Genomic DNA, 18,796 nt, shown 5'->3' with positions numbered 1-18,796 from the left:
TGATTTACAAATACAAAATTAAAATTATCAGTATAATTTTAATTTTGTATTTGTAAATCAATGTATTTTTTGTATTGTTATATTTAATGGTAATTTATTATGTACTATTGTATTTCAATGTATTTTATCATGTTGTAAGCCGCCCCGAGGTTTCGGCAAGGGGCGGCATAGAAATGTTATAATAATAATAATAATAATAATAATAATAATAATAATAATAATAATATTTAAGCAACATTTTAAATGTTAATACCACTGAATTTTATCTGGCCAGGTCGGCTTATTTTATAATGTGTGTTTTAAATTATTATGATTATTTTATATGTATATTTTAACTTATTGGTTTTATTTATTGTTGTAAGCCGCCCCAAGGCTTCGGCGAATGGGGCGGCATAAAAACGTTTTAATAAATAAAAAAATAAAATAAATAACTTCTCTAATTTCTAGAGTAGATTTTATTACTACATACATACAAACATTGTGTTCACATCCATCTCTATAAGTGTATATCCACCGTTTATCATGTAGCCCTTACATAACACAGCAAAGCTGACTGCTCCAAGAACATGTTCTTATTTTTAGAAACCATTGGGTTAAATTTGGTGGTGGCTAGCACTAGGAGTTTGGGATAGGTGGATCAGCCAGTTTTCACCAGTTCCACTCCCTCTACTCACTACTCCTCACTACTCCTTAGGGTTTGGGGACTGTTTCTAAGGTTTGGTGACCCCACCCAAGCAAGGTGGGGTATGGTGCAGAGAACCTAACTTTTTTGACCAGAAGTAATTTTCAGTAGCAGAAAGCTGCCTTTGGATACTGTCTACAAATAAAGTAGACCAGAAACATCTTTGCTATTTGATCATGTCTGATTCTCCATTCTGTTAACTGGCATGGAATTCAAGGGAAAGTATATGAAATGGAGTGGAGTGGGACGGGGGAATCCAGCTGAACTTTTATCAAATCCCCTAGATATCACCACAGTCTTCATCTAGCAATTGTCCTTTGACCTTAATTCTAACCTTTGGGAAAGTTGGGACCATTCATTTACTCTTGCTGAGGAATAAAAAGACCCTATACCAGGTAGGGGAATTAAAATAAACACTCAGAGGCACTCCAGGACTACATTAGCAGTGCTACCCACCACTATCAAATTGAGTGGTTTGCACAAAACAACCCAGAGTCAAGTTGAATAAGGGTATTGAATCATGAGTTGACATGTCTACAGGCTACAAAGTGATTTAGCTATAATTTTTAAACCATGGGAGTTCTCAACCCAGCAACAAAACTCGTGTTTTCCTCCTGGGTGGTTCATAATCCACCACTCATATTCAGACAATAGTGCAGCGTTCACACATAACAGTCTATGATTCAGTAACAACCCATGCTTCAGGGACAACCATACTTTAGGCTGCTGTCATGTGCAGGTTGTTAATGTACAGAATATATTGCATACAACCGCAATACTCTGGGCTCCTGTTGCATGTAAAATAGGCCAATTTCCTTTGTCGTAAGGATGTTTAAAGATAGAGTATTATTTTTTCTTACCTTTGAAGTCTGGGTGAAATGTGCTTCTGTGCTCAGTGTGTTGTACAAGTATCCAGAACTTCTGAAAGCGAGACCCCTGGCTTCCTTCTTTACTGCATTTCATTGGCAAGTAAAGACAGTTTTTTATGTTGTTCTGGTTTTGTTTTAAAGCATTTGCTCAGGTTGGTAGATGGTGCTGTCTAGAGGCTATTTTTATACCACAGATTGACGGCTGGATCCTGTAGTTCTATTGTTGTTTATTCTGCAGTGGTTGCATTTGTTTTTATTTGATTTCTGTATTATATTATATTGTGTCTCATGTTATAAGCATTTTAGTATGATGGATCATGTTGGGGGCCCAAATGGAAGAAAATGCAACTAGCACATTTTATAAGCCATCAACCAAGCAATTTCTGTGGTAGAGCCAGAGCTGGGCTGTGCAGCAGCACAACATTCCTGCAATCCAGGTTGCAATCCATATTAAGAAAACAACCAAAACAAAACAAACCTCCTTGCATAGAACAAGCAAACAGCTGGATAAGAGTGTTAGGGAAACGGCTGGGCTAGGAGTTCTTAATGTGCTGGCTTTCTGTGTGCAGATTTTAATAGGAGAAGGGTGTTGACTGTGCTGTTTCCCTCTTCTGCCCCATTCTAGTCTGAAATGATAGCATCCAGTTAGAGCTGTCATGGTAATGCTTTAAATTTCAGGGGAAAGCATTCAGAAAAAGGTATTGGGGTCTGTCAAGGAAAATTCTGTGAAGTGTATATCCCCATTTCACAGTAAAGGACCCCCTCACTCACTAAGCCAGGCATGGGAAACATCAGGCTTGGGGATCCAATCTGACCCCCCTGGGGTCCCAAGTCAGTTCTCCAAGGTGGCATGGCCATTGCCCTCAAACACCACCCTCTTGGTGCTATCCCAGCTTTGATGTGGTCTTTTCCCCATTCCAGAAGGTTGAACTGCCTCTCCTAAGGCTTAGTTACTGGGGGTAGGAGCTTTAAGCTGCAGATTTTTGTATTTTGGTCCCACCCCCTTTGTCTTTGGCCTGCTCTCCACTGGAATGCTGCCCATGAGATCTGGCCCAAAATTGAAATTGGCCTTTGGGCTGAAAAATGTTATCTTCTCCAGTAAAAATGTTTTGTCAGACAAACTCCCTAGAGAGGAGCCATAACGCGTGGGAAACTGCAATAATTCTGTTTCAACCCATGTGACACACACAAACTGACGTATTTCTTTGATCCAAATGTGTATGCAGTATGATAATGCATCTTATTTTTCCTTTCCCTCTATTCAGGGTGACAGCACAGTATCCCTAATAAGGAGAAATGAGCACCAGGCAATGCTTTCCACATAGCCAAAGAGCCACGGAAGATATTTTTCTCTTTCCATGAGGGAGAAAGGTCTTTTCTCTGGCAATCCCTTGAAGTCGCTGTTCTCTTTCCATGGAAAAAGGACACAGTTTACCTCAAGACTTCTGGGAGCTGACACACTGCCTGAGGATGAGGAGCAAGTACGCCATCCTCCTGGTGTTTGTGGTGGCCCTTGTCATAATTGAGAAGGAGAACAACATCCTATCAAGGTGAGGGGAAAGAGAGCTGCACGGGGAGAGAGGCTTTCTCTGAATCCTGGTGTAGCCGTCAGGCTGCTACTCTGTCTTACCAAGCTTGCAAGCTCCGTCTTGCTACCATCACCTCGCTAGCCTTTTGGAACAAGGTAAATATCGGTATCTCTTAAGCTGCCTCTTCATCCAGGAATGCAGCCAGGTCTCTCTCTGACACACACACACACACACACACACACACACACACACAGAGAGAGAGCGAGAGCTCACAGCAACTATTTGAAATAGTCTGATACAAACTGCATTTATCAAAAAATATTCTTCTGGAAGACTCTCCTGGAAAGGCACACAAGGGAATTTCAGTAAGTACAGTATTTGTCCTAACAAGCTGCACTGTAACTGGAATTTATTCTTCTATTACCCAGCTTTTAAAAGTACAGAAGGCCTGCCTTTCTTTGCAGCTGGTATGCCTGCCCACCATCATTTGGACCACAGTTACAAGACTCTGTACTGCTATGCCACCTATGTCAGTTGTCAGGTGTGTATATGCAACCGGGCAAGCACAACAGGAGTTGACTGGTGTATACAGAAAAGCATTTTCACTCCCAGATGTTCCCTCTTGCCACCCACTAATCCACAACTGCAGATCAAGTTACCTTGCCAGAGATGTGCTAATAAACGTCGCAGCCAGGTGGCAGGTCCTGCTGCATCCTATCAGATTATGAGTATTGACTTGACCAACAAGACATAGCCTATGATTTGGGGGCACAGGTCTACCTTGCAGCTTGGTTTCCAAGCTGTGTTCTAAAGGAATGCTTCCTTTGAAATTTAGCAGAGTTTCAATTGAATGATCAGAATTGGTAGACAGATTTCCATGAGGAACAGAGTCCAGGCTGCCTGTTGTCCCTTGCAATGTGCAGATGAAGGAGAGTTTGCTGTGTTCTGTTCTTCACTTCACTCCGTAGTGAGGCCATACATGCTTAGCCACTGTGCAGTTCATAAGGTGAACAAGTTTCCTAAATGAGGAATCTCTCCCATGAGTCTAATGAGGCCAACAGAGAAATGATGATTCAGACCTTTCTCATTTTCAGCTGCGTTACAGAGAATTCCCGATCTTCATTCCAGGTGTGCTTCCACAGAGATAAGGACTGGGACCTCCCCATAGCTCGGGTTAGCTGTGGGCAGGTCCTTGTCATTGTTCCCATCATGACAACCTGGGTAAGGAGGATTAATCTCTTCTTGTGTTCTCTGTGGATCAGTGGAAGGGTGGTCATGGTCAATGAGTCTGTGGCATGTAACCCCCAGTGCCCCTCAAGCCAAAAACAGTTCCCATACCTGCCTGAAATACGCTGTCACTTCATAAGGATTCTGCGGAAGGTTCTTTGGAGTCCGTCAGTAGTTAAAGTATTGATGAAAATGCTCTATAAATCTGTCCTGAGGAGGAGTGGGTGGAGGAAGGAAAAGCACTATCTTCTGTTCCCAAAGGAATAGCCCCACACTCCTCAGAGCGGGCAGAGTCCCAAAACAGTGGGCATGTTCTCACACTCACTCCCATTAAATATCACTGCCATTATCAGCCTTGATGATTGCCATCCTCTTTCTTTACAGGGTGTCAGACAAACTGAAGCAGTCTCCACCACCCCCACTAGAAGCTAACAGCACAGACCCTGGCCTGGTGCTGCCGGAAAATGGTTCCCTCCAGTCCCTCAGTGAGCTGGATTTGGCCTTCTCCCAGCTCAAGAGCCGACTCCAGAATGTCACTTTGCAGCTTGGGGGTACTAAGGAACTGTTGCCCACACCAGCCAAGGGGACTCGGAAACATGTACTCTTAATGGCTACCACTCGCACCGGTTCCTCCTTTGTAGGGGAATTCTTTAATCAACAGGGCAATATTTTCTACCTCTTTGAGCCACTCTGGCACATTGAAAGGACAGTGTCATTTGAGCCTGGCGGTGCTAATGCAGTGGGATCAGCCCTTGTCTACAGAGATGTGTTGAAGCAGCTCTTCCTCTGTGACCTCTACACCTTGGAGAACTTCATCATCCCATTCCCAGAGGACCACCTGACTCAGTTTATGTTCCGGCGTGGTTCGAGCCGCTCCCTGTGCGAGGAGCCCGTTTGCACGCCTTTTGTCAAGAAGGTCTTTGAGAAATATCACTGCAAGAACCGCCGCTGTGGTCCCCTAAATATAACTCTGGCCACAGAGGCCTGCCTGCGCAAGGAACATATGGCACTTAAGGCTGTGCGCATCCGGCAGCTGGAGTTCTTGCGTCCTCTCGTTGAAGACCCTCGTCTGGATATGAAGATCATCCAGTTGGTACGGGATCCTCGGGCTGTGTTGGCTTCTCGTATGGTTGCTTTTTCAGGTAAGTATGAAACCTGGAAGAAATGGGCCAATGAAGGGGCAGCGACTCTCAATGAGGAGGAAGTGCAGAGGCTGCGGGGGAACTGTGAGAACATCCGGCTCTCGGCTGAGCTTGGTTTGAGGCAGCCAGCCTGGCTCCGGGGTCGCTACATGCTGGTCCGCTATGAGGACATTGCCAGGTCACCCCTCCAAAAGGCCAAGGAGATGTACAAATTTACCGGCATCACCATCACTCCACAAGTGGAAGAGTGGATCCGGAAGAACACACAGGCACCTCAGGCTAGCAATGGCATCTACTCCACCCAGAAAAACTCCTCAGAACAGTTTGAGAAGTGGCGGTTCAGCATCCCTTTCAAGCTTGCCCAGGTGGTACAGAATGTCTGCAGTCCTGCCATGAGCCTGTTCGGCTACAAGCTGGCCAGCAGTGCTGAGACCCTTACAAACAGATCTATCAGCCTGCTAGAGGAGAGGAGGACCTTCTGGGTTACGTAAAGCTGGCTTTTGCCAGGAGGTCTCCTGTATCACTGGTTTTTGTGGGATTGAAAAAGACAGAAGATGAGAATTGTCAGAAAGGATGGAGGGGGAAGCAGTCCTTGCCTCGTGTTCCTGCTTGGTTTGTGTGCTCTGTCTGCACAAGGTGCTTTCTGCTTTGCCTGGGAGCAGACATTACCTGCTGGCGTGCTCGAGGCTTCTTGATGGATTATAAAGGCGGCCAAAGTCTGATTGAAGAGGAGTCCAGAAGCTGGCACGGTGGGGAGCATGAATGCTGGGCACCATTTTCCCTACCTCATGTCTGCCTTCTTTTCACTGGGAACACTGTTCATTCATCACTAAACATCCAAAGAGAGAGATATTCTATTTTTGAAAATACATTTACACTTTGAAAGATGGTTTTTCATCCTGCTGAGATGTGAGAAAAGCAAGAGTATTGCACTGATCATGCCTAAGGCAGCCTTAAAGGACACGTTGAGTTGATAGTTGTGGATGGTAGGAAAGGTGTGGCGCGGGGGAGGAAGAGGGAGGAAGGAAATGTGTTTGACGGAACTGTCGGAAAGGAATCTGACTGCTTCATCATTTAGACCGAGAATGTCCCATACCTGTTCTACCTGAGACTCTCAGGTGCCTTGTTAAACTTGAGGAGATGTGACTGGATCACACAAATCCCCAGGGTGGGGGGAAGTGGGGGAAAAAGACATGCAGTGGAGCATAAGCTGGCCCTATCCACGATAATAAAGGGGACTTTGAGACACAGCACAAGAAGGTTTCATGCACTTGCTATGTTTTATCTTGCCTTGCACCGAGGCCCCTTGGATGAGAGATTTTTAAAAGCAGGCTAAGAAAACACGATTCAAAGAGGGAGAGAATGGAACAGTATTCTTCCTACATCCCTGGGGATCAACATTCCTCAGTGCCATCCATTGTTTTTGCTCTTCAGAAGTCTATTTTTTTACGTCCGCTGTCTGGTTTTCTGACTTGCCTCCGAATCAATTGTTACTGATTCTCATCCAGTGTCTCCAGATGGTTAAGTGACAATGGCTGCTTGTAGTCTGGTGCTAGGAGGCTGTGAGTTTAATTGTATCCCCCCCCCCCCCCCACAACCCCAATCATTGTTTTTGTGTCTTTTAAAGTGCTGGTTGGAAACTGCCAATAATTCTTCTCCGCAATTTCAGGAGGGAATTGTTTTGGATAGACCAAGCTGTTGAAGCACAGCAAGGAAGAAGTGAAAGGTTATTTGATACAATAAGCAGAGCTGGTCTAGTAATCCCGCAGTGGAAATGGTTTCTGCAATAGCAAGAAGCAACCATCATATCCAGGGAATTCCTCTTATTTCTTCTGGTTCAGGGTTCCATTTTGTGCTTCCAGCACCTGCAAGCCAGATGCCAACATCTTAATGGATCTTTAGACAGCTTAGGATGTGCAAATAATCTGAAGCATCCATAAACACAATGCCTGGAATGGGTGCCCTGGACAGAAATCTGGAATTGCATACCAGATGGTAATATGCTAGAGGGAAGTAGTAGCAAAAACAATTAAGGGTCTTGTAGTACCTTAGATGCAAACACAGTTTTTCATGGATTACAGCCCACTTTGTCAGATGCACACAATTCATTAGACAGATCAGTATGGATACAGAGATGGGAAAGTTTGTAAACAGGCCACTAAGGTCTGTCACATTTCTGTACAGAACTGCCACTGGCGATGCTGCCATTCTTCTTGCAGGGTTAATGCAGTGCCCCAAAATAAACTATTTGACTTGGTAATGACTGGCTGCACTGTTTAAGTAGAATCATTTTATTTTAAGAGACACACCAAAACGTCATCTGTTTTTGTTTCTGCTCAGAATACTGGAGATTGGCATGCATCATGGTTCTGTTTCCTGATATGCAGCGTATAATCAGGAATTAAAAACAGGCTTTGGACACCTGTGGCAGAAATGTATAATTATGTGTTACCACCCCCCACATCAGGTCGTCCTCCATCTCAAGCAAAAGCACCTGGTTCTAAAAAAGAAATTCGTATTAAGACATAGTTTAAAAAGCATTTCTCTGAATAAAAGATGTTTAAAAATGTTTCTGGGACACCTTTAACTTTTTCTAAACTGTCTGCCAAAGTTAAACAAGGGTGCATTCTAATGCATGGTTGCCCATTGTCCCCCCAAAAGCACTGCAGTTCTCACCATCTCCTGCTAGCATGGCTGGCTAGGGGATGCTGTGAGTTATAGGACTTTTTACATCTCATTATGAATAGGATGGTACCCTAACAGAGCAACCCTATTCATTTCTACTCAGAAGTAAACAATCCTATATCCACTTAATTGGCTATAACACAATTCCATTAAAGTCAGCAGAACTTAATTCTAAGTAGGCATCTGTAGGATTGTGATACAAGTTTGACTTTCCACAGAAGGCATCAGGGAGACGCTTTATGTTTACATGAGTTAATAGTCACCCAGTAGTTAACAACATGAATGATTCCACACATTCATATAACTAGCATCAGTTGCCTGTATGGTGACACTGCACAAATGATGTCCTCTCTTACTACTTCCAACATGGCAAAGGAAGGATATCTGGTTAAATGGTAAAGGGCAACCAAACCAACTGATTTGTACATTCAAATTATCAGCTAATTAGAGCATTTACCATTCAATTCGTATAATGCGTGACCTTGTTTTTGGTTATAATTCCAGAAAGCTTTTAAATAAGTGTGTGAGCCCATTCTTGACCAGGACAGCGTGATGGGCCAAGGAGACTGAAATAGGCCCTGTCTACCCAGTTGACAAGGATCTTGAACTGGATCCTCTTCTGGGATTCAGCCACTGCAACCTCCACCTCCTAATGGGGGAATTGCAGGTGTCCAGGCTGTGCTGCTGCCATAGATTGAGCTGGCAGTAATTCCCAGTGAGCTTTGATTCTGGAATAATTCATGGAAGGTTTGTGGTTGGGCTCCCCCAGCCTTCATAAGGGCAAGTTGAAACGATAGTGAGGGTGACCTCTGAATTGAAGGAAGGGGTAGAGTGCTGGGAGTGAGAAAGAGGGCTGCGTTGGGCACACATTCTCCAGGGCTGCTGGCTGCTCTCCAGGAGAAGGAGGAGAGGCACAGGAGGGGTCCTGGGAATGTGGGTTTGGTCAATAAAGAATGTTTTTTTTGTGGGGTGGGGAGGTTGGCAAATAAAAAATACAGCATTTTCTTGTTGTACAAACACTGGAATGAATCTCTGAGCACGCACAGAATGGTTTCTTGAACCGAACCTCATATTCACCTCCAAGAACTCTCTGTATGAGCATGCCTGGTCCCCATCCCTTTGGGAGGGGCCTTCTGAAAATGGGCATGCCTCCTCTGCAAGCTGATCCTCTGATTAGGCTACCTTTCTCCACTTATGCCATATCAGAAGGTCAAGAGTCGAGGCCTCCTTGTCTGTGGCTGAGAAACTCCCCTGCTCCAAGTCCTCTCCTGCCAACTGTACATCCTGGTGATTCCCAGAGACTGCCGGCCCTCCTGAGGAGTCTGGTCTTGAGATAAGGATCTTTGCTTCTCTCATCTCAATGTCTTGGGTTGGCCCACATTCCCAGGCCCCCTCCTGCATTTCTCTCCTGATTCTGATTCTTCTGGAAATTAGCCTGAAGAAAGTGCACTCAAAGCAGTCATCTTTTTCACTCCCGACACAGATTTGAAGGTTAGATACCATCAGAATTCCTTTTGGAGTTCACCTTAGTTCATGCGCCATTTGTCTTGCTTTCCTAAGTTTTGAGCCTGCTTGAGGGGTGCATGTATATTGAAAACTCTTCTCGGTTACTAGAGGAGGCCCCATTGCTCCTCACCAGCATGCTATGCATCCACGCAGTCTGCCTGGATCATATAGCCAGAGGTCAGTGACATTACCAGAAGCAGTGTGGGAGTAGCAATAGCATTTCTAGGCAGATACACACAGCATTGGACTGAACAGTCCTATGGTGGAACCATCTTTCCTCCAATGATCTGATAGGCTTCTGCCAGCAGCGCAGAAGATACAGAGGGGCGTGTGTGTGGGGGGGTCCTTTCTTTTTTTCCTCTTAAAGGAACTTGGAAAGACAAGTTTTCTTCCCTTTGGAATAATGAAATAAATACTTCATCCTTGTCCCACTGTTCTGGAGGCAAGTTGGGGAAACAGGCTTTGGATTCCTGTGTTTTTTCCTAGCATGTTCCCAGCATGCCTCCTTTTTGCCCTCTCCAACATCAAAAAAACACCGGTTGACTACCTTTCCATCAATTCACAAAGGAGGCTCATTAGGTTAGACTTAATTAGGCGCCCCTTAGAATGCCATCCCAGGGACCAGAAGATTGTAGTCGTTTTCTCCTATACACACTGATTCTTGGTAGAAATCAAGTTGCAGCCTATGTCTATTTGCAAAACATAGGTGTACAGGCTTTTACTTGACACTGTATGTTGTTTTCACTACATATCGAACATCTTCATAAAGCAAGAGATGGAAAGCCAGTGTGGCGTAGTGGCGAAGAGTGCAGGGCTGGGACTCCGGCAACTTGGATTCTAGTCCCACTCAGCCGTGGGGCCAATTGGGTGACTTGGCCAGTCACAGACTCTCAGCCCAACGCACCTCACAGGGTTGTTGTAGGATTAAGACTGAGAGCAGGAGGAGCCGAATTATATAAGGCATTGTGAGTTCTTTGGAAAAGGAAAAAGGTGGGAGCATAAGTCAAATAAGAATGCTCCATAGGAACAGCAGTATGAAAAAGAGTGCCAGATACAGATTAGCTCCGTTTGTTGTGTATCACAGCAAGGGAACTTCAGTCAACCATTGCCCATTCTAAAGGACAGGGCAATGGTACAAATACTCAATGAGGGATATTCTGTCCATGAAAAACCTTTGGCATAGGCATTGCTTTTCCATCAGGTTACAGTTGAACAGCAGACTAGTCCTCCAGCTCTTAAACAGGCAAGATGCTTTAGCAGCTTCTACAACTGACAATTTATTTCTCAAAAGTTTCAACCAGCACTGTGTTTACTATGTAAAAAAGTGTTGCTTTTACTGTTGATTAATTTTGTTTGTGCCTCTTTATTTTATGTTGTCCTTTATGTTGTATCAAATTTTAGCTTTATTTTTTTTTAAATTATGTACAGAAGCTGTGGCTTTGTAAGGAAAAAAAGCAGCAGCTTTCGACATGCTACACTGTTCTCTGTTTGGAGGTTTCTATCTTCCTTTTTTAGAAAATATAAAATGTGCAGTGGATTTATTTATTGTATGGAAAATGATGAAAATAATAGGAGGAATCAAAACTGCACAAATAAATGAAAACAGAGTCAGAAATGTTTCCCAAGGAATGGAGAAATTAAGAGTGGCTCTGGTTAAAATAAAAATGATGCTTTTCCCTTTACTTTTTTGTACAAATCTTTCAGAGCAGAGAATGGTTTGATTTAAGGGAAAGAACGCAGCAGGAAGCAATTACATTTCATTCTACCTCTGTAATCTTGGAGCTACAAATAGGAGAAACTATCTTGGAAACTGATAAGGAGAGCTATTTGTTCTAATAACAATATTTCCTGTAGCTTCAGCTCAACTTTATCCTTTCTGTTAAGAAAGAAAATGTTTATTTACATTTTCTGCTAAAAAGAAAAAAATGCAGAGGCAATTGCACTTAACTTTAGGAAGAAGATTTGAGGTATGGTATGTACTTACAAAAAATCTTAAATTTGTTAATGCCCAGTGACATTGCAGAGAGAAGGAAGGTATTGTGTACGATTTCACAACACTACAATTACAGAGGAGCTATATTTCACTGCCTGCTTCTGTACCCTTGAGCCCCATTGAAACTTCCTGCATCTATGCTGGTTTGTGTTCAGAAGCTATTTTCATACATTTTACAAAAGGGTCTGGAATCAAGTTTTCTTGCTTTGCAATAGGTCAGTGGTTGGCAAAGGTTTCCAGGCTGTACGGCAGAGAAAGACCTTCCTGAAACTGCCATAATACAGCACTGAAGGTTGCTCTTGTCTTTGTGTCCCCTTCTGGATCCTGTTCTGAAACTTATTTAATATATGTATAACCCAACACAACAACCCTGTGAGGTAGGTTGTGCCAAAAGCCTGTGACTGGCCCAAAGTCACCCAGTGAGCTGAGCAGGAACTGGAACCCACATCTCCTGAGTCTCAGTCTTCACCACCACACCACACTGGCTCTCATCAATGTGTGGTAGTGCAGGCAGGGTATTATTTTTGCCCCACAGAAGTTGAGGGTGAACAAGAGGACCTAGTAAGCTCTGGGAAGTCCGATGTGGAACCAGCAACCTCTTTTGGTGGTCAAGATAGCTCTGGAATGCCACCTTTCCTGTTGGCAATGAAGTGGATGGGGTTAATTTCTCCAGAGGAGCAGTTCCAGTTTTGTACTACTGCACATAAATTTCTTTTTAAAGCTTGCTGTAGAGAACATTTTGTTTTGACCAGATAGGTTCCATGGTAGTTTTGCTCTATCCAGTGGGGTTGTGGATACAGCACTGGAATTTCACTCTCGCGGCAGGAACAGACCAACAGACTCATGAAGGAGGGGGGATTCATTGACTGTTCTTGGGGGTCCCAGAGATTGGCTCCCGACTCTGTACTTTGCCTGGGGATAAACAGAGAGCCAGTTTTCTGCTAAGCCAATCACTTGACCTTCCTGAGCACAAGGGAGTCATTCAGTGGAAGTATATTTATTCAAGCAAGGATTTTTTTTAGAAACTTGACGAACACATCTTCAGTCTAGGAGAGAGTGAGACAGGCATTGACCTTTCTAAATAAAAGCCTGGGTATTTGACTTGCTAGATTATAGAAAAAACAGTTTTCCAACAACACAGCATCTCGCCCCCTCATGCTTTCTGTCAATCGGCATGTTTACCACATTTCCATCTGTGCTCATGAGGGATGGAGTTGAACCAAGAGAATGATAAATGAAACCAGTTCCTGACTCCCCTGAACCTCAGTTTCCCTTAGAAAAATCAGAACGTAACCATATTGGAGTCCTACATCTATCATTTTATGCTGTAAAATGGAGTACTGTAACCCATTTAAAAAACAGAAGATTTAAATATTGTGGAGAGCAACCTGCAAAGACATTGTGCTCACTGTAAAGGCTGCGGCACTCTACCTGCTTCAGTGTATGAGGACAGAATGTTCGGTGGTTGGATGTGGAGTCCTATCCTTGCACAAACAGACTGCCCTGAGTCAATTAAAGTCAGTGTTGTTATTTGCCAGCTAGCATTCTCCACCACAGCTAGTTTGTCCCATCCAAAACGCTCTGTGCAGATGTTCCTTCAGGGCAGGACATAGCAAAAACATTGCACATATGCAGCTAACTAGAGGAAAAACGTCTTCAGCTGCTGTCAACTTTCCAGCTATAAAGAAGAGAGCTGTTTCTTCTACTTTTGTCTAGATTCCTTCCAGTCTCACATTTATCTGTCTTCTTTTTCTTGGTATCACTCAAATAAAGGAATTCTCTGTCACTTCCCCTTTCAAAATCCTATCTTTAAAAGGGGGATATTCTTCCAGGAACAGCTGCTTTAGTTTGTTCTGAATAAAAGAGGCATATAGGATTGGGGGCAAATTCTTTAAATTGCAGTGTAGAATTGCACTGGGGAAAAATCCATGGGGAGAAGAGATCAGAAAAACAGTCATGTTATACATCAGGAGACAGAATGTGCTTGGGCAGCAAGGAAGGAAAGAGAGTGAACACCCGCTTATTTGTTTAGCTTTATGTAGAGATGTCTGTATTACTAGCAAGGAGCTCTCTCAAAAATAATTGAAGAACTAAACTGGTGTAATATTTTCTTACTGGCCCGATGTGCTGAGATAGAGATTTTGACCTGGAGGGTTTGCCTAGTCCTAGAACAAAAGTATTTCAAGATTGCTTTTGGTCCTAGTCCCTCATGGCAAGTGGATACTCTGCTATAGAGATGGGTTGTGTATAGAATTCCACTGGGAATTTGTTTCACGGGCCCCCTTCATGCAGGTGTGGGAAACTCGGGCCAGCCATAAGAGGAAATGTTTCTGTGAAAAAGAAAACACTAGGGATTTAAGGTATGTTTGTAATTACCTGCTCCTTTACAAGTGAATTATTTGGGCAGGTGCCAAGCATATAAACAGGCACTGCTTTCCCCAAATAAATAGGATTTATTAATATTTATTCCTTATTTCATTTCTATACTGTCCCCGTAGCCAAAACCCTCTGGGTGGTTTACAACAATGGGTTACTAGTTCCTTATTTTTTTTGTGACTCTTCAAGACCCGGATGCAGTAATAGTGACACTCTGCATATGACCAGAGGCATTCTAATCTCCATTTGGTAAGCAAATAATTATTTACAGTACTGTGTATGTGCTGGATTGGTATATGCCCTTGACTTCTGCAAGTGATGAAATGTTAACAGCCTAATAACATCTCTGCTGAATCAGATAGAGGCCACCCAGTGCAGTGCCTTGTTTTCACAGTGGCCAACCAGATAACCCCTGGGAAATCGACAAGCAGGACATGAGCCCTCTCCTGCTGGTATTCAGGGGCATGCTCCTCTCATCCTGAAGTCCTCGTCCTGCCTCTCATTTATCTATGAGGACTAGTAGCCAGGGGCATAGCACAGCACAGCACTTAACCCGGTCTGGCTTCCTTTGGAAGGCCATCATTGGAGGCTTACAAGCATGCTGAAATATTTCCAGTTGTTTACAAATATATATAAGTGGATACGCCAAAAGCACTGCACCCACATCAGAGCTCTGGGAGACTTCCAGCTCCCTAAACACTTCCTTAGAGCCCAGACGGAGCTTTCTGTGTCGCTGTCAGTCTTGCACTCCAAACAGCAGCCTTTCTTCACCCAAGCACTTAGGTCACATCCTCCCTAGCTATGGGGAGGGGAAGGAAGGCATGCCCTTTTGCCAAAAAGGCTCTCAGCCTCCCCGTTTCTAATTATTTCCTACTCAGCCTGTAGTCTGCCTTGCAAATATTTGCCAGTGCTATTAAAGAATTCTCCAGCAGCGCTACTGGTTCCATTAACCCACTCTGGTCCAAACCCGAAGCTCACAACTCTGCTCCTAATGCCCTGTTTCTGGGGCCCTGGATTCCAGTTTGAGCCTAAGAGTGAATCACCCAAAAGGAGATGCGGACTTGCATGCTATTTGAATGTGCTCATTTAGATGCATGGGGTGCAATAAAAAAAAAAATAGTATAATGGAAGTGAAAACGCAATGCACCTCACCCCAGAGAGGAAATCTATGACTAGATGTCTGGTCTGTCAATTGCCCAAATGCTAACTCTCGATGGACAATTTCATGGCCATGGACAGGGCCAAAGAGAGGATGCCTTCAAATAGAAGACTATTCTCTGAAAGCCCTTCAGACACAGGACTGTTCCCTGTAAAGCTGTCATATGGTCACTGTAGATAAGCCCGACACAGACTTAGGTCCTTCTACATAAGTGACGAGAGAGAACTATAAAAGCATGGACAATAAAGGACATACTCTGTTCCCTTCCCCTGGCTAATCAGGTTCTCCTTTAGCTGTGGTGACAGCAAAGGACAGGAAGTTTGTTCTTTCACAAGAATCCTTCAGTGGGGCTGGGGGCACACCTGCTTTCTAGGGAACCTTTCCATCTTTCAGGAGGTGTGAAGCCATTTATATCTAGCTCAGCAGGCATTCCAAGATCTAACACAGACGTTTTTCCCAGCTCTATAATATGAGAGATACTAGGGATCAACCTGGAACTTGTTTGGTGGTGATTACATGTTTGCCAGTAGTAGTAATTCTAAAGCACACAAGTTCTTCTATGTTATGTCCAAAGGAAAATTGAGAACCCCCATGATTTGTTTGGAATAAAATATTCCAATGTGTAATTTAAAATATTTGTAATTTACTTATTTTATCAGACATTTTGTGAAACTGTCCATGTTTTGCTGCTATCCATGTAGAAGACAAAGACTGAAATCCTTTGTGTGTGAATGATTTTACAGATATATAGCATAACTCAGACATAAGCCCCACTAAAAGCAATGGGACTGATTCCCAGGTAAGTGTGGGAAGGATTCCAGCCTTAGATACTTTTTTTTTTTTTTTTTTTTTTTGAGGGTGTAATGGACAATACTTTCCATGGAAAATACACTACACTTTTTCTGTCCCACATTTGAAAAGGGGATTCAGCATCTCCAAAAAGCTGTAATTCCTACCACATGCAACAATAGCTGAGGATTTCATTCAGCTCTATTAATATCCTCTCCAACAAGCTGCCCTTTGGAGCCACATTCAAAATTAGCTGGATGCTAGCTAGAAATAGCAACCAGTTTGCTCTCCATCCCTTTCCCCATGCCGTTCCACCCTATTAATAGATTTTCCATTCAAGCCAGTAATTTGCTGCAAGAACAAACATGTTGTCAAATGACAGTGTGGCAAGAATAGCCCAGTGAAGTGCCAAGCGGGAGAAGGTGGAGTGCCAGGGATAGGGGTGGAGGGAGGAGAAGGGAGTGAAACTGGTCTTCCTGTTCATTGCCACTGTGGGGTGATTTCCCCAACCTGAGGCTTTTGTCCCATCCATCTAAGAGGAGGAATAAAGATGGTAGCTGGGTTGCATGTGCATGTGTGTTTCTAAATGCACATTTTGAGAGTTTTATTATGTATTGCTTGGAAGTCATCTTGGGAATCATTCAATTGAAAAGCAGTGTATAAATCATGAAAATAAACAGAAGACCACTTGCATTAGAGATCAGCAGCTGGTGACCCTGGGGCCATGTCCTGGCATGTCAGCTGGCTTCCTGTCATAGAATTATACAGTTGGAAGGGGCCTAACAGGCAATTGGGTTAAACTGCCTGGTCAGTGCAGGACTCATAGAAACATAGAACATAGAAACTGAGCGAGTCAGAAGGGGTCTCCTGGGCCATCTAGTCTGACCCCCAGCTCCAGCCGGCTCCGCTCACGACATGCCCACCATACACATGTCCAGCCTATCCTTGAACACCCGCACCGATGGGGCCTCAACAACCTCCCATGGAAGCCCATTCCATACCCTTAGGGTCCTCAAGTCACCCATCCCAATTTCAACTCAACCCAACCCTGCTTAGCTTCCAAAATTAGGCAAGATCAGACACTTCAGGCTATATGGAAGCTATCTGGAAACTCAAATGCAGGAGAGACATTGGTAGGAAATGTTGGATGTAGCAAGGTTACCTCCTAACAGAACACTGGGGAATGTCCACATTGTCTCTCCGCATCCACTCTTCACAGAATTATTTCATTTATTTCCTACTTTCCTGCCAAAAATGGTGCTCAGAGAGGCTAACTAGAGATGAAAATCAAAACCTTAATTAAAAGATTATAAATTACCTTGTAATTTATAGCCATAATTCAAAGGTTTATTTGTATGCTCTAAATAAATATTCCTCATTTACAACATACAAATAAATATACAAATTAAAAACACAGCATTAAAAATGAACATTGTCCAACCAATTTAAAACCCTTTCAGGAAAACTAGTTAATATGCCAAAAGACTTACCTGAATGGCAATGTCTTTTCCAGCTGGTGGAAAGAGATTAGAGAAGATTTCCAGAGCCTGGGAATAGCCTCCAAGATGTAAGAATGAAAGTGAGAAGGGCTCCTTCATTTTCATCTTTTCCTTAAAATAGCCCCTCACAGAACAGGTTGATGATCAGGGGCTTAAACATTCATTTCTAGCAGTGCCTTCATGAAGAAATAAATCTGTATCCAGAATGCAGAAGTTTAGACAACAGGTTGGCTTTAGCAGCAGTGAATGTCCATTCTGTAACTTCCAGTTCTCCCTTCTGATGCTACATGGCTGATGTGAGAAGACCACTCACATGAGGCACTCTGTAGGTAAGCCAGAAAAAGTAAAGGATGTCAAACCGGTGCTTTAATAGCCATCTATGTGCATGTGTATTAATAAAAGTGCGTGCATGTGGTGGCCAGTATGAGTAGATGTGAAAATCTATATATAAAGCCCCTGGTGACTGACAACATTCACATGAAGAGAATGTGACTGGACTGGTCCACATGGAAACATGGCTTGGAGGCACACCATGTAGCAATCTTGCTGAAGCTAAGCAGATCTGCATCTGGAGAAAGCCTGACAGATTTCCTGGCAACCCTAAGTGCAATCCTTGAGCTGCATGAAGAAAAAGTAGGGTAAAGGATACATAAATACGTATGGGAATGTGCGCATTACCTCATCAATACACATAGATGTTAAAAAACAGATGCAGATGGATAATGACAGGTAGTGTTTACATCAGCCATCTGTATTGGATGGGCTCTACCAAAAGAAGGGTGAGACGGTTATTGAGGTTCAGCAGGTAGTGCAGTGAATGTTCCCAGTCTCCAAAAGCCAATAGTTTCTTGAGGCCATGCCAAAGCCCCATGGCTGTCAACAGGAAGAACACCAGAGACCATTGCCTTGGAGTTGCCTTCCCCAGATATTCTTGTACATAAGGGCTGCTTTTGCTGTGAGAAAAAGTGTTTGCCTTGCTAAAGCAGCTTCTCCCCCACCCTCACCTCCCAGAAAAGAGACATTGGAGCCTGTGTGTATGGAAAGCATATGAAACAGAGAGAGGGGGACTTTACAGGATCCCTAGAAAGGGGTGTTATCTTTCATTCTCAGTTTGAGGAGAGGAATTGATGTGTCACTTCTCCAGGTATCTTTGGAGGTCCACTGAACATTCTCTGACCTATTCAGGGAACCAGGGCAGGCACAGATAAGAAAATGGTAAGGTTTCTTCCACTTGTTTGTATTCTGCAACCATATTTCATCAATGTATTCAGTAAACTTTGACCCACATGGTTTCATTTCTTCCCAGCCACCTTATATAAGATGACTTGGTTGGACCCCAG

At 43.5% G+C, this 18,796-nt stretch overlaps 2 protein-coding genes across 5 annotated transcripts in view; one reads left to right on the top strand and one right to left on the bottom strand.

Annotated features, from left to right (window-relative positions):
• The window catches only part of CHST3 (carbohydrate sulfotransferase 3), a 46,269-nt gene extending 39,235 nt beyond the window's left edge, over window positions 1–7,034 (top strand). For 2 of the 3 annotated variants that reach the window (XM_044420496.1, XM_044420497.1), the window contains 2 exons: window positions 2,817–3,101; window positions 4,692–7,034. In XM_044420496.1, coding sequence (XP_044276431.1) covers window positions 2,965–3,101; window positions 4,692–5,940 — 1,386 coding nt within the window. In that variant the 5' untranslated portion in view covers window positions 2,817–2,964 and the 3' untranslated portion in view covers window positions 5,941–7,034. Of the gene's footprint in view, window positions 1–309; window positions 3,102–4,691 lie in introns of those variants that run through there. The other variant, XM_044420494.1, reaches the window with a different exon arrangement.
• Window positions 1–17,709, bottom strand: part of LOC123018417 (prosaposin) — a 131,641-nt gene extending 113,932 nt beyond the window's left edge. For both annotated transcript variants that reach the window (XM_044420492.1, XM_044420493.1), the window contains exon 1: window positions 17,448–17,709. The gene's annotated coding sequence lies outside the window, so the exon portion shown is untranslated. The remainder of the gene's footprint in view (window positions 1–17,447) is intronic.
• Window positions 17,710–18,796: the final 1,087 nt, after the last annotated feature.

The sequence above is a fragment of the Varanus komodoensis genome, unplaced genomic scaffold (assembly GCF_004798865.1).
Source record: "Varanus komodoensis strain SLA01 unplaced genomic scaffold, ASM479886v1 scaffold11, whole genome shotgun sequence".
NCBI lineage: Eukaryota > Metazoa > Chordata > Lepidosauria > Squamata > Varanidae > Varanus > Varanus komodoensis.
This window is presented reverse-complemented; position numbering and strand designations above follow the sequence as displayed.